Source organism: Leptodactylus fuscus, chromosome 6 (assembly GCF_031893055.1).
Source record: "Leptodactylus fuscus isolate aLepFus1 chromosome 6, aLepFus1.hap2, whole genome shotgun sequence".
Taxonomy (NCBI): Eukaryota; Metazoa; Chordata; class Amphibia; order Anura; family Leptodactylidae; genus Leptodactylus; species Leptodactylus fuscus.
In genome coordinates, this window is record NC_134270.1 from 163,774,061 (window position 1) to 163,790,968 (window position 16,908).

Here is a 16,908-nt window from a genome sequence, read left to right on the forward strand (position 1 = left end):
TGGTTTTTCTGATGAGGACGTCGGAAATTTGGCAGACCTCGATACTGATGAAGAAGACGGTGTAACAGTTGTACTGCTGGTAGAGGCGCTGGCTGAAGGTCTGAAAGGCAAAACCAAGGGTAATGTAGGGGGTGCTAGTGTATAAAATCTGCCCTAATGTGCAAGAGTGCCCTCTGCAGGGTGGCTGGGAGTACTACACATGAAGTATTCACCACTGGTACATGGGAAGGAGATGTGATGAAAGACAGAGGCCTACAACAGAATGGCAGGCAGGGGTGTTTGACCCAGAATTGGGCTGGGGGCTCTTGAGCTTATATAAGAGGATGGCAATGTTGCCCATCTTGTATTACCCATTCCTGGCCATAGCTGTCCTGCAAGTCCTGGAGGTGCTGGTTCTCCCATTGAGCGCGGAGTCCCAAACAGTAGGCTGGGAACCAACCCTCCTGGGCCATGGTCGTGAAGTAGTCCACAAAACCGGCAAATGACTGAATGACACCTGGAGTAGAAAATGGAGATGAGGACAATCGGTCAGTGTCACAATATCCCGAAATAACAAGCCCCCAACCAGAGGCTGAATACTAAACTCCACCTAGCTGTGTCCTCACTATTTGTATTATATTTCTGCACCCCATATTTACCGATCTGGAAGTAAGAGTACACAGCCAGAGCTTCATTCACCAAGCGGTCACGGCGGGGGTTTCATGGTTTCAGATGCATGATGTCACTCTCTGCCTTCTCATAGGCCAAAGACACAGAGGGGAACTGAGCAGAGAAGAAACACAAAGGATAAAATATATGTGGCACGTGTATTCGATTGCCTTACATCCTGTATTATACTCCAGAGCTGCGCTCACTATTCTGCTGGTGCAGTCACTGTGTACATACATTACATTACTTATCCTGTACTGATCCTGAGTTTCCTCCTGTATTATACTCCAGAGCTGCGCTCACTATTCTGCTGGTGCAGTCACTGTGTACATACATTACATTACTTATCCTGTACTGATTCTGAGTTATATCCTGTATTATACTCCAGAGCTGCGCTCACTATTCTGCTGGTACAGTCACTGTGTACATACATTACATTACTTATCCTGTACTGATCCTGAGTTACCACCTGTATTATACTCCAGAGCTGCGCTCACTATTCTGCTGGTGCAGTCACTGTGTACATACATTACATTACTTATCCTGTACTGATTCTGAGTTATATCCTGTATTATACTCCAGAGCTGCGCTCACTATTCTGCTGGTACAGTCACTGTGTACATACATTACATTACTTATCCTGTACTGATCCTGAGTTACCTCCTGTATTATACTCCAGAGCTGCGCTCACTATTCTGCTGGTGCAGTCACTGTGTACATACATTACATTACTTATCCTGTACTGATCCTGAGTTACATCCTGTATTATACTCCAGAGCTGCGCTCACTATTCTGCTGGTACAGTCACTGTGTACATTACATTACATTACTTATCCTGCACTGATCCTGAGTTACATCCTGTATTATACTCCAGAGCTGCGCTCACTATTCTGCTGGTGCAGTCACTGTGTACATACATTACATTACTTATCCTGAGTTACATCCTGTATTATACTCCAGAGCTGCGCTCGCTATTCTGTTGGTACAGTCACTGTGTACATACATTACATTACTTATCCTGTACTGATCCTGAGTTACATCCTGTATTATACTCCAGAGCTGCGCTCACTATTCTGCTGGTGCAGTCACTGTGTACATACATTACATTACTAATCCTGTACTGATCCTGAGTTACATCCTGTATTATACTCCAGAGCTGCGCTCACTATTCTGCTGGTACAGTCACTGTGTACATACATTACATTACTTATCCTGTACTGATCCTGAGTTACACCCTGTATTATACCCCAGAGCTGCACTCACTATTCTGCTGGTGCAGTCACTGTGTACATACATTACATTACTTATCCTGTACTGATCCTGAGTTACATCCTGTATTATACTCCAGAGCTGCGCTCACTATTCTGCTGGTGCAGTCACTGTGTACATACATTACATTACTTATCCTGTACTGATCCTGAGTTACCTCCTGTATTATACTCCAGAGCTGCGCTCACTATTCTGCTGGTGCAGTCACTGTGTACATACATTACATTACTTATCCTGTACTGATTCTGAGTTATATCCTGTATTATACTCCAGAGCTGCGCTCACTATTCTGCTGGTACAGTCACTGTGTACATACATTACATTACTTATCCTGTACTGATCCTGAGTTACCTCCTGTATTATACTCCAGAGCTGCGCTCACTATTCTGCTGGTACAGTCACTGTGTACATTACATTACATTACTTATCCTGCACTGATCCTGAGTTACATCCTGTATTATACTCCAGAGCTGCGCTCACTATTCTGCTGGTGCAGTCACTGTGTACATACATTACATTACTTATCCTGAGTTACATCCTGTATTATACTCCAGAGCTGCGCTCGCTATTCTGCTGGTACAGTCACTGTGTACATACATTACATTACTTATCCTGTACTGATCCTGAGTTACATCCTGTATTATACTCCAGAGCTGCGCTCACTATTCTGCTGGTACAGTCACTGTGTACATACATTACATTACTTATCCTGTACTGATCCTGAGTTACACCCTGTATTATACCCCAGAGCTGCACTCACTATTCTGCTGGTGCAGTCACTGTGTACATACATTACATTACTTATCCTGTACTGATCCTGAGTTACATCCTGTATTATACTCCAGAGCTGCGCTCACTATTCTGCTGGTGCAGTCACTGTGTACATACATTACATTACTTATCCTGTATTGATCCTGGGTTACATCCTGTATTATACTCCAGAGCTGCGCTCACTATTCTGCTGGTGCAGTCACTGTGTACATACATTACATTACTTATCCTGTACTGATCCTGAGTTACATCCTGTATTATACTCCAGAGCTGCACTCACTATTCTGCTGGTATAGTCACTGTGTACATACATTACATTACTTATCCTGTACTGATCCTGAGTTACATCCTGTATTATACTCCAGAGCTGTGCTCACTATTCTGCTGGTACAGTCACTGTGTACATACATTACATTACTTATCCTGTACTGATCCTGAGTTACATCCTGTATTATACTCCAGAGCTGCGCTCACTATTCTGCTGGTGCAGTCACTGTGTACATACATTACATTACTTATCCTGTACTGATCCTGAGTTACATCCTGTATTATACTCCAGAGCTGCACTCACTATTCTGCTGGTATAGTCACTGTGTACATACATTACATTACTTATCCTGTACTGATCCTGAGTTACATCCTGTATTATACTCCAGAGCTGCACTCACTATTCTGCTGGTATAGTCACTGTGTACATACATTACATTACTTATCCTGTACTAATCCTGAGTTACATCCTGTATTATACTCCAGAGCTGCGCTCACTATTCTGCTGGTACAGTCACTGTGTAAATACATTACATTACTTATCCTGTACTGATCCTGAGTTACATCCTGTATTATACTCCAGAGCTGCACTCACTATTCTGCTGGTACAGTCACTGTGTACATACATTACATTACTTATCCTGTACTGATCCTGAGTTACATCCTGTATTATACTCCAGAGCTGCGCTCACTATTCTGCTGGTACAGTCACTGTGTACATACATTACATTACTTATCCTGTACTGATCCTGAGTTACATCCTGTATTATACTCCAGAGCTGCACTCACTATTCTGCTGGTACAGTCACTGTGTAAATACATTACATTACTTATCCTGTACTGATTCTGAGTTACATCCTGTATTATACTCCAGAGCTGCACTCACTATTCTGCTGGTACAGTCACTGTGTACATACATTACATTACTTATCCTGCACTGATCCTGAGTTACATCCTGTATTATACTCCAGAGCTGCGCTCACTATTCTGCTGGTACAGTCACTGTGTAAATACATTACATTACTTATCCTGTACTGATCCTGAGTTACATCCTGTATTATACTCCAGAGCTGCGCTCACTATTCTGCTGGTACAGTCACTGTGTGCATACATTACATTACTTATCCTGTACTGATCCTGAGTTACATCCTGTATTATACTCCAGAGCTGCGCTCACTATTCTGCTGGTACAGTCACTGTGTAAATACATTACATTACTTATCCTGTACTGATCCTGAGTTACATCCTGTATTATACTCCAGAGCTGCGCTCACTATTCTGCTGGTACAGTCACTGTGTACATACATTACATTACTTATCCTGTACTGATCCTGAGTTACTTCCTGTATTATACTCCAGAGCTGCGCTCACTATTCTGCTGGTACAGTCACTGTGTACATACATTACATTACTTATCCTGTACTGATCCTGAGTTACTTCCTGTATTATACTCCAGAGCTGTACTCACTATTCTGCTAGTGCAGTCACTGTGTACATACATTACATTACTTATCCTGTACTGATCCTGAGTTACATCCTGTATTATACTCCAGAGCTGCACTCACTATTCTGCTGGTGCAGTCACTGTGTACATACATTACATTACTTATCCTGTACTGATCCTGAGTTACATCCTGTATTATACTCCAGAGCTGCGCTCACTATTCTGCTGGTACAGTCACTGTGTACATACATTACATTACTTATCCTGTACTGATCCTGAGTTACATCCTGTATTATACTCCAGAGCTGCGCTCACTATTCTTTTGGTGCAGTCACGTCTTAGTTTTCAGTACTCACAATGTCAGTACACAGCTCAATGAAGAGGATGGTGATACAACCCAAGGGCAGGGGTACACTGGCTGTGATGTAGATGAGATATGGCGCCAGCTCTGGGATGTTCTTGGTCAGTGTGTAGGCGATGGATTTTTTCAAATTGTCAAAAATGAGACGACCTGAGAGACAGTGAAGACCGGAATCCAATGTGTTATATTGCACTTCACCAGCATTGCCACCAGATGGCACCAGATTCCAGCAGTCTTGGCTTACCTTGTTCTACTCCTGTGACAATGGATGCAAAGTTATCATCCAATAGGATCATGTCGGCTGCGTTCTTGGCAGCATCAGACCCAGCGATTCCCATAGCGACTCCGATATCGGCCTTCTTCAGGGCTGGAGAGTCATTGACACCATCACCTGTCACAGCCACAATGGCTCCCTGGAGGAAGGGGAAGCAGTGCAATGGTCAGAGCTGACAGACTGTGAGACTATTGGATATGGACGTTACGTTGTCAGAGGGATATTTACCAGTTTCTGACAACTTTCGACAATGATGAGCTTCTGTTGCGGGGACGTACGGGCGAATACCATCTCTGGGTGCATCTTCAGCGCCTCCACCAACTCCTCGCTGGTCATGTCCTTCAGCTGTCCACCATTAATGACACAAGCCCGGGCATCTCTGAGGAGGTATACAGTATATACTGTGACATACAGTGGCAGTTCCCACATTTGCCGGATTATCAGAATTTTATGGACGGGTTTATTATTACCGTTTGTTCACTTGCTCTACAGGAATACGCAGGCGAGCGGCAATGTCTTCCACTGTCTCGCTGCCTTCGGAGATGATACCGACGCTGGCTGCAATGGCCTTGGCTGTGATTGGATGATCTCCAGTGACCATGATGACCTGCGGGGTAAAAACAAAATCAGATCACCATCTGATACTGGGCCGTTATAGATTTCTAGTTTGATCTGCAGTGATACATCCAAATAGATGTAAAATTATTGCAGGACACCTATTTACCACTAGTTGGCACTGTAGAAGATTGTGCTGCACTGTTATGAAATTGAAACATTGTGCCTTGTGTTGCTCAGAGATGAGTCTCTATGTAACAGCATTCCATGTGGCCATGCTTGGTATTGCAAACTACTAAATGGTTCTAAGTGAGTGGTCAATGATTCTGTATAGATACAGGGGTGAAATCCACATTTTTAATAGTGGGTTCTATGGGAGATAAGCGAAGAATTTCAGGGTGTGACCAACTGGCTATGCTCCTTTCTGCCGACATGGAAGCACCATGTGCCACGTAGTGTCCCATTTAATACAAGGAGACTAATTATTTATCTCCTAATGTTCCCTAATGTCCCAACGTATATGAACCTTCCCCCCTACTGTCCCCTCAATTCATATCAATATGGTGTTGAGGTGATTTGCGGCCTATAAATCAGAGAGGAGGCCTGTGGCTTCCTGCTCTACCAGAGGTTCAGGACAAAGTGTGACACATCTCCCGGTTCAATATTTTAGACAGCCAAGTTGTCCGAACCAGGGAGAACCAACTCACTCCACCCATAGATACCTACAACCTATGAATGTCTTGGGTTTACAGGGTCGTTGAGCGATTAAAAGTGACCATGTCCAATATCTATGACATAGCCTTCACTAGAAGGTAGAGCAGTAGAGTCCAACATAACTTCCTATCCACTTACTCGGATTCCAGCAGTTCTGCATTTCATGACGGCGTCAGGGACGGTGGCTCTGGGGGGGTCAATCATAGAGATTAATCCGGCAAAGCACAGGCCACTGGTGGGGAAGTTCATCTCTTCTGAGTCAAAGTTAAATCCTCGGGGATATTCCTTCTCGTTGAGGTAGAGATGACAGAAACCTGATGGGAGTAATGAATGGTAACGCTAGAAATATCCCACCTTAGTGCACCGGAAAGCAAAAAGCTCAACGATGTAGAAGCCCTAAATACAAGTCTTCTCGCCATATTATAGGGTGAGGAACATCTGGAGGTATGAGGTCTACACTGACTCCATGTTCTTCTACTTACCTAAGACTCTCTCTCCAAGACCTCCGAGGTCCATGTAAGCTGTTTGGAAGGCTTCTTGCCATTGAGTGTCCAGAGGAAGCTCCTGCCCTTTAATCATGATGGTGGAACATCTCTCCAAGATACGTTCTGGAGCGCCCTTCATCACCAGTAGGTAGCGCAGGTCTAGAGGGTCTTGAAGCTCATGGATGGACAACTAGAGAAAAATACATCATCATGGTCATGACTCCTAGGACATTATGGTGTCACTCAAAGATGGCCTCATTATAATGGTGATATGTGTATCGATATGTTCTTGATCAAAGTTTTTGTCTTTCATCTCACCTGGAACTTGTTGGTTGAGTTAAAGGGAACTTCTGTCACTTTCTTGAAGCGTTCTCTGTACTCCATGACATTACCGACCGTCAGCTCGGAGAACTTCAGCAAAGCTGTCTCAGAGGCGTCTCCAATAACAATTCGCTGTAAGATGAGATGATTTTTTTGGTTGGTGGTCTAGTTTATTATGAAGTTGTTCCCCTTCTTTGAAAAAAAAGCTGTTGCTGGTTCTTACCTTGGGTATTGGGACTCCATCTTGCCCACCCTTGAAGGCGGCGCGATTACATAGACTGACCACTCTACTCAGAGCTCTCCAAGTGTCTGATGTCTGGTCAAAACTTTGACCTAAAAAGAGAGAACATAGAAGCTACTATGAAGTAGGCGCTCGATGATATTGGAGATTCTCCATGACTGGTGGGCTTGAAGGTTACCTGACTGGTCCTCAGTGGTGTCAGCTGAATGGATCTGGTTGTCAAACCATAAGTGAGACACGGTCATCCGGTTTTGGGTTAAAGTTCCTGTCTTGTCTGAGCAGATGACTGATGTAGAGCCCAGGGTCTCCACAGCTTCAAGGTTCTTGACAACACAATTTTTTCGGGCAAGACGTTTGGCAGTAAGAGACAGACATACCTAAGGACAAAGGAAGTCATATCAGACACTCAAGGAGGTCCACCCGCTTATTCGCACCATTGTGCCCAGTCTTTAGGTTTTCTTACCGTGACAGTAGCCAGGAGACCTTCAGGGACGTAGGCTACCACAATGGCCATGAAGAAGACCATAGCGCGGAGGAAGGGATAGCCGATAACCATTGCAACCACAAAGAAGGTAGCTCCGAAGAAGATGGCCAGACCGGCAATGATGTCCACAAAGTGCTCAATCTCAATGGCGATTGGTGTTTTCTCATTACCCACACCAGACGCCAAGCTGGCAATACGACCAATGATGGTGCGGTCACCGGTGTTGATAATTACTCCTGTGGCGGTACCTGTCAAGGCGATAGGAGTTATTGGTATTGATGTAGATTTCATCTAAGGAGGTTACAGGATTAGAAAAACATGGCACCACACTAGTCAGTTGGTTGTGTGTGGTATTGCAACTCAGCCATAATGACTTTTATGGAGCCAACTTGCAAGATTACACACAACCCATCACAACTTATTGTGATGTTTCTGGAGGAGATCAGCCATGTTTCTCTAATTTGGTACCTGAGGTCATATAAGGAGGTCTGTTGGTCATATTCAACATCAAACTTATGTCTACTTTACATACATTGGATGTGTGAGCCAACGTAAGTCTTGAGTCTACCAATACAAAGGTTAATCCTCAGGATAGGACTTCCATGACTAGAGATGAAGAAACCTAACCAAGTGAAGATTGGGAATGTTTGAGAGTTTCGAGCAAAAAAAATTTTTTGGGCCAATCTGGATGTTTAGGGGCTCTGCCGCTCCATGATTTGGTGATCAGGTCTTCTGAGGCCGACCACCATCTTAAAGATGTAATTCGACTATCATAGTTGAGGCCTATGATTGGGCGTTAGCTTTCACATGAAGAGGAACTCCCATGTGAACGGTGAACCCCAATCACTGGCCTCAGTGGTGATGTAAGGGGGGGGGGGTTAAAGACACCATTAAGATGGTGGGCAACCCAAGAAGAGAAACAAACCAACATAGACTTCCTTGGCAGAATCAAGGAGAGGTTAGTAAAATTATTTTGAATTATAACCTTGTCTGGATAACCACCACAAATTGGCCACCATTTTGCTGGATTTCTGTGAACCCTCAAAAAATTTGACCCAATTTTTTTGGAAATTTACAGCAAATTCCTTTTATCCTAGAAGATAGACTCTGAACTAAATACAAGGGCATAGACATTTTTTTTTTGTAGCAGACAAAGCTTCTTTACCTTCCAGACACATGGTAGAGAAGAAGGCAATGTTCCTTGTTTCCAGGGGGCTTTCATGGGTATATTCTGGAGATCGAGTTTGGGGTTCGGATTCACCAGTGAGGGAAGAGTTGTCCACCTGAAACGTGATGGAGGCCATGTCAGGAGACACCAATCAGAACATAACAATCCATCTACCTTACAAACTTTAGGCATGGCTAGCTTTTGAATTGGTCATTAGAGATGGTCCGATTAGCCTGGACTTCTTGTAGGCCAACATGCGCTAAAGATCATGGATTGGACCATTGCTTGGTACGGTCTACAAATCTAGTAGCTTCTAGAACAAGAGAGAAGATTAGGGTTTGTTCTTTACCTTGCACCCTTGAGAAGTGATAATTCTGATATCTGCTGGTACACGGTCTCCACCCTTAATCTCTACCAGGTCTCCGACCACCAGTTGGTTGGCATTGATCTGAAACTTTTCCCCGTCTCGTATTACTGTGGCTTGCTAAAAGCAAAAATATTGACATTGGCATCAAGCAACCATTGTGACCCTTTCCATATTATAATAGGAATGGCACAACTGGTGGAAGCCATAAAGACCAGACACCATTTTGTGACCACCATGTGTTATACCTGAGGCACAAGGTTCTTGAAGCTGGCAATGATGTTGGTGCTCTTGAATTCCTGATAATAACCAAAGCAACCAGTGACGACCACGACAGCGATGAGGGTGATGGCCAAATACAACTGGAAGAAGAAGACAACATACGCAGATTAATGAATAGCATTGAGACCTTTGGTGGGGGCTCCTCCACGTCCAGAAGGTCACAGTATAGTGGGGTTATCCAGTCATTGTATGTTATTTGATCACTTCATGACGGTATTACTTGGTCACTGTATGGTCACTGGAAAAGGAGGAAGTGGTGAGATTTGGTCACTGTATGACCATATTATTTAAGAACTGCATAGTGGTATTGTGTAGTCACCCAATGGTCGTATTGAGCCCTTCATGGTGGTATTACCTGGTCACTCTATGGTTATATTATTTGAGCACTACATAGTGGTATTGCTTGATCACTATATGGCTATATTATTTGAGCAGTACTTGGTGGTATTGCTTAATCATTGTATGAATATATTATTTGAGCACTGCATGGTGGTATTACCTGGCCAATGTATGGCTATATTATTTGAGCACTACATGGCGGCATTACCTGGTCACTGTAAGGTCATATTATTTGAGCACTGTATGTTGGTATTACTTGATCACTATATGGCTATATTATTTGAACACTACATGGTGGTATTACCTGGCCACTGTATGGCTATGTTATTTGAGCACTACATGGTAGTATTACTTGATCACTATATGGCTATATTATTTGAACACTACATGGCGGTATTACCTGGCCACTGTATGGCTATGTTATTTGAGCACTACATGGTAGTATTACTTGATCACTATATGGCTATATTATTTGAACACTACATGGTGGTATTACCTGGCCACTGTATGGCTATGTTATTTGAGCACTACATGGTAGTATTACTTGATCACTATATGGCTATATTATTTGAACACTACATGGCGGTATTACCTGGCCACTGTATGGATATATTATTTGAGCACTACATGGTGGTATTACTTGATCACTATATGGCTATATTATTTGAGCACTACATGGTGGTATTACTTGATCACTATATGGCTATATTATTTGAACATTGCATGGTGGTATTATGTGGTAACTATATGGCTATATTATTTGAGCACTACATGGTGGTATTACTTGATCACTATATGGCTATATTATTTGAACATTGCATGGTGGTATTATGTGGTAACTATATGGCTATATTATTTGAGCACTGCATGGTGGTATTACCTGATCACTGTATGGTCATATTATTTGAGTACTACATGGTGGTATTACCTGGCCACTTTATGGTTATATTATTTGATCACTACATGGTGGTATTACCTGGCCACTGTATGTCTATATTATTTGAGCACTACATGGTGGTATTACCTGGCCACTGTATGGTCATATTATTTGAGTACTACATGGTGGTATTACCTGGCCACTTTATGGTTATATTATTTGATCACTACATGGTGGTATTACCTGGCCACTGTATGTCTATATTATTTGAGCACTACATGGTGGTATTACCTGGCCACTGTATGGCTATATTATTTGATCACTGCATAGGGATTTTATGTGGTCACTATATGGCGGCATAGTTTTCCCACACAGGGGCCCTCAACTTATATAATAGATAATACTATTATTTTTTAAGTCACTGCACATGTTCCAATCTGCAGGAAAACAAGGGACTCAACTCAATTCTTCCACAGGAGCCCCCTCTTGTCAGTGTTCATCCTCGATCTATGGTATTAGTATACTATATGGCGGTATACCGTCGGTAACATGAAAAGAATGTACCAACACTTCTGAAATGTAGAAAGCAGAGGATCTTGGCGGTTCTTGACTTACATTATCGGCACTGGTCAGATCTCCTTGTGCGCACTGGATACCGAAGGCGATGAGGCAGATGCAGGCAGCCACCCACATCAGGCACTGCAGTCCTCCTGCCAGCTGACGGGCAAACTTTATGTACTCCGGGGTACCTTTAGGCGGCTTCAGTTCATTGGGTCCATCCCGGATTAGGATCTCACCAGCATAGCTGCTCTTCATCCCCTATGGGTTTACAATATGGCGATATAAGACAACCTGTACCGCACATTATAGGAGTATTACACGGCCCAGGGTCGTACTCACCCTCGTGACGCTCGTCTGATACTTCACCTCCAGATCTTCTATGGTCAGCTCATGGTCATTCTAGAAGAAGAAACAAAGACACTCAGACTGGGTCATCTCTTGGTCCCATATCTCTGTATAACTGGGTAGAGATGTCATTCAGGACTCTGGGAAAGTTGGGTGACAACAGAGAACAATAGACAACGTATCCAGGAGGTGACAAGCTGCAGGTTTCCTGTTTTTGGCCGTTGTTGTACATGATGGAGACTTCCTCACCATTGACTACAGGATGGAGAAGTGACTGCCATAAATTTGTGGTTTTCGATAGCAACCGCCTTATTGGAAAGTGACAACTGCGGAAATCTCCTTATATCAATGTCACCTCCAATTAAAGGAGCGGGGTTATCTTAAAGATGGTGTTGGGGTCCTATAGTAGAACCAACAAGGGAGTGTAGATTTGCTTTAGTTGACATGTTTTGTATTCCAGTCACATCCAGAGCTGCACTCATAATTCTGCAGCATTATATTGATAGATTCATACTTAACTGACATCCCATAATTGTGAATGCAGCTTTGGATGTGAATGGAGTATAAGTCATAAATGTAACTGTCCTTACAATGTCCATTTCCTTCTTCATATTTTCCAGCTTCTCCTTCTTCTTTGCTCCCTTTCCCTCCTTCTTCTTGATTTTCACGTCCATGTCTCCCTGTCCGTCCTTCCCGGCCTCCACCGAGTACAGATCATAGTTCTCCTGTGTGGGAAGAAGAAGTAGAAAATCGTATCATGGTGCAGAGCATCGCGGCTGACTGGGCTGGAGATGTCTGTAGGTTTATACCCAGAAGCCACAGTGGTAAGCGGTAGAGTGTGGCTCTGCCAAACCTAATGAGGTCTATTGTCTTGCACTATGAACAACAAATGTGCTACAATAAAGTGTCCTCCATATCTTCAGGAGGTGTAATGTCTTGTAAGTGTTATTGTTATTTCTATTGTGTCACATGGTGCGTATCCTCAAGTATCGCTACAAGGTCATCAGTGGAGAACACAATCAAGGGCAAGGAGTCTGATAAACATGTGACCCAAACATGGGAGGAGTACACAGGCTGTGTCCATAGGTGGCAGTATTATAGTAGTTATATTCTTGTACATAGGAGGCAGTATTATAGTAGTTATATTCTTGTACATAGGAGTAGTATTATAGTAGTTATATTCTTATACATAGGAGCAGTATTATAGTACTTATATTCTTGTATATAGGAGGTAGTATTATAGTAGTTATATTCTTGTACATAGGAGGCAGTATTATAGTAGTTATATTGTTGTACATAGGAGGCAGTATTATAGTAGTTATATTGTTGTACATAGGAGCAGTATTATAGTAGTTATATTCTTGTACATAGGAGGCAGTATTATAGTAGTTATATTCTTGTACATAGGAGCAGTATTATAGTAGTTATATTCTTGTACATAGGAGGCAGTATTATAGTAGTTATATTCTTGTACATAGGAGTAGTATTATAGTAGTTATATTCTTGTACATAGGAGTAGTATTATAGTAGTTATATTCTTGTACATAGGAGCAGTATTATAGTAGTTATATTCTTGTACATAGGAGGCAGTATTATAGTAGTTATATTCTTGTACATAGGAGGCAGTATTATAGTAGTTATATTGTTGTACATAGGAGCAGTATTATAGTAGTTATATTCTTGTACATAGGAGGCAGTATTATAGTAGTTATATTCTTGTACATAGGAGTAGTATTATAGTAGTTATATTCTTGTACATAGGAGTAGTATTATAGTAGTTATATTCTTGTACATAGGAGCAGTATTATAGTAGTTATATTCTTGTACATAGGACCAGTATTATAGTACTTATATTCTTGTATATAGGAGGTAGTATTATAGTAGTTATATTCTTGTACATAGGAGTAGTATTATACTAGTTATATTCTTATACATAGGAGCAGTATTATAGTACTTATATTCTTGTATATAGGAGGTAGTATTATAGTAGTTATATTCTTGTACATAGGAGCAGTATTATAGTAGTTATATTCTTGTACATAGGAGTAGTATTATAGTAGTTATATTCTTGTACATAGGAGCAGTATTATAGTAGTTATATTCTTGTACATAGGAGTAGTATTATAGTAGTTATATTCTTGTACATAGGGGCAGTATTATAGTAGTTATATTCTTGTACATAGGAGCAGTATTATAGTAGTTATATTCTTGTACATAGGAACAGTATTATAGTAGTTATATTCTTGTACATAGGAGTAGTATTATAGTAGTTATATTCTTGTACATAGGAGCAGTATTATAGTAGTTATATTCTAGTATATAGGAGTAGTATTATAGTAGTTATATTCTTGTACATAGCAGCAGTATTATAGTAGTTATATTCTTGTACATAGGAGCAGTATTATAGTAGTTATATTCTTGTACATAGGAGCAGTATTATAGTAGTTATATTCTAGTATATAGGAGTAGTATTATAGTAGTTATATTCTTGTACATAGGAGCAGTATTATAGTAGTTATATTCTTGTACATAGGAGCTGTATTATAGTAGTTATATTCTTTTACATAGGAGTAGTAATATAGTAGTTATAGTCTTGTACATAGGGGGCAGTATTATTTATTTAGTGTTCCATATGTCTCCTCGGACAGGTATCACATTACATTAGTAATAATATATCAGGTGGACACATTTTGCTCTTGATATAGTCGCGTTATCAGTACTTTTTGGCGTGACTATTGATAAGATCGGGTGTTCTTACGCTATTTTCATTAGTATACCGACTTTCGTTGTGTTTTACGCTGATAACATAGAACTCTCTGTGCTGTGTAATCTGGACTATAGCGGTAATAACCTCTTACAATCACATATCTCGCATACAATTCCTTGTGTAAACACCTCTTTATTTAATCACTGTTATGCGGTTAAAAAGAATTCCAGCCGGACACGATAAGAGTGAGATATAATATCCACAGCGGACAATTGTACGGTGAATTATTATCTGGACACGTGCCCAGAGTGACAGGACGCTCTGAAGGAGTCACTAGTGCGATATAATATACATACTATACAGGACACCATCTATACACATACTCTATACACTGCTTCATTGTAACTCAATACATATGGCTATATTCTGTTCTATAAGGGGCAGTATTATACTATATAGTGGCCATTTAAGATAGCAAAAATGTATCTGATGTCAAATTTTTTGTTCTATTTCTTAAGACATGTCTATCTCTTACTTAGTCTTTTCTCAGTTGCCTATAACTCATTTCCCACCGATTCCTTAGTCCACCACCAATTACCCCAATTGCCTCATAAATAATGTGTTTTTTTCCTTCCAAAATTTCCCACCCATGGCAAAACTACGACAAATCCCAATAAAATGCAGTATCTAATTCAGTATCACACATCTGCTGTATCTAAGCCTATCATGTGTGATACCCCATCAGCACTATATTCCCCGGAGTCTTACCTTCTTCCCCATCTTGCTGGTTTGGTGTTACGGGGACTGTGATCAGGCTGATGGTTGTTGCCAACAAATCTTGGCGAGGACTTAAGGTCACCTTATAAAGCTCGGGCGGTGGACCCACCCAGAGGCACGGAGCGCACCACTGCCCCCTCCCCACGCTGCACCTTTACGTCTGTAGCTAAAATCCAATCTCAGGGCTGTGATAAAACAAGGACATGTAGATTACAGAACCTTCTCCTGTCCTTCAATATCTGCCCCTGAACTGTATAATGTGTACTGGGCCTCAGCGCACTTACCTGGTATATAAATCTAATATCAGACGTATAATACCGTATATAATCACAGTGCAGGCCAACAGTAAGCACTACATACCCCAGCAAGGAAGGGCAAATACTAGGCATTATAATGTAATAACATGGGATCCGACACCCGGGACCCCACTCTGATCGGCAGCTTAAAGGGGCTGTGGTGCCAATCTAAGGGCCGTGACCTCTTCACTGTTTAGTAATGAATGGGACGAGTCTGTAATGACATTGCATGGCTGCTATGGACAGTGAAGAGGTCACAGTATGAACACGAGAGCTGAGGCCTCTTCACACAAGGGGGGTTCTGGGTATCAGAGTTCAACAGATATCTCATATATGACCTATTCTGAAAATAGGTCATCAATAAATATGAACCGGGCAACCCCTTTAAAGTAGTAAACAATATTATAAAGTATAATGGCCGCCACATTATAAGGTGCTCCTTATTATGTCCCCACAATATAATGTCCCCCTTAATATATCACCTAAAGTCCTCCTCATTGTTACCCCACGGTATAATGTCCCCCTTATTATGTCATCCACAATATAATGTTTTCTGCATTGTGTCCTTTATACTATAATGTTCCCCTTCATGTGACCCCACAGTATAATGTCCCCTTTCATGTGGCCCCCACAGTATAATGTCCCCCTTATTATGTCAACCACAATGTAATGTCCTCGCATTGTGGCCCTCACAGTATAATGGACCCCTTATTATGGCCCCAACTATATAATGTCCTCCACAGTATAATGGACCCCTCATTCTGGCCTTTATACTATAATGTTCCCCTTCATGTGACCCCACAGTATAACGTCCCCTTTCATGTAGCCCCCACAGTATAATGTCCCCCTTATTATGTCAACCACAATGTAATGTCCTCCACATTGTGGCCCTCACAGTATAATGGACCTCTCATTGTGGCCTTTATACTATAATGTTCCCCTTCATGTGACCCCACAGTATAGTGTCCCCTTCCATATGGCCCCAACACTATAATGTCCCCTTCCATGTGGCCCCAAACACTATAATGTCCCCCTTATTATGTCAATCACAATGTAATATCCTCTGCATTGTGGCCCTCACAGTATAATGGACCCTTTATTGTGGCCTTTATACTATAATGTTCCCCTTCATGTGACCCCACAGTATAATGTCTCCTTCCATGTGGTCTGCACATGTGTTCCCCTTATTATGGCCCCAACTATATAATGTCCTCCACAGTATAATGGACCCCTCATTGTGGTCTTTATACTATAATGTTCCCCTCCATGTGACCCCACAGTATAATGTCTCCTTTCATGTGGGGTGGGGGGTGGGGGCACATGGATAGAGACATTATTATTTGGGGCCATATGGAGGG

The 16,908-nt window shown here is 41.8% G+C and overlaps 1 protein-coding gene across 1 annotated transcript; it reads right to left on the reverse strand.

Annotated features, from left to right (window-relative positions):
- Positions 1-366: 366 nt before the first annotated feature.
- On the reverse strand, positions 367-15,313 carry ATP4A (ATPase H+/K+ transporting subunit alpha). The gene is made up of 19 exons (XM_075277912.1): positions 15,246-15,313; positions 12,361-12,495; positions 11,765-11,824; positions 11,480-11,683; positions 9,615-9,728; positions 9,352-9,486; positions 9,000-9,117; positions 7,814-8,082; positions 7,529-7,727; positions 7,333-7,442; positions 7,107-7,241; positions 6,786-6,978; positions 6,442-6,617; positions 5,505-5,641; positions 5,263-5,413; positions 5,005-5,173; positions 4,756-4,910; positions 639-762; positions 367-496 (listed from the first exon to the last, which is right to left on the reverse strand). The coding sequence occupies exons 1-18, from the start codon at positions 15,255-15,257 to the stop codon at positions 700-702; spliced, it is 2,535 nt and encodes an 844-aa protein (XP_075134013.1). The 5' UTR covers positions 15,258-15,313; the 3' UTR covers positions 367-496; positions 639-699.
- Between the last annotated feature and the right edge of the window lie 1,595 nt (positions 15,314-16,908).

Bases quoted from the DNA above. Each gene is read 5' to 3' on its own strand.
- ATP4A (XM_075277912.1), bottom strand. The intron at 11,825-12,360 runs GTAAGGACAGTT...TTCTTCTTCTAG, and splicing joins TGAAGAAGGAAATGGACATT to AATGACCATGAGCTGACCAT. The intron at 8,083-8,999 runs GTAAAGAAGCTT...TCGCCTTGACAG, and splicing joins CTCTACCATGTGTCTGGAAG to GTACCGCCACAGGAGTAATT.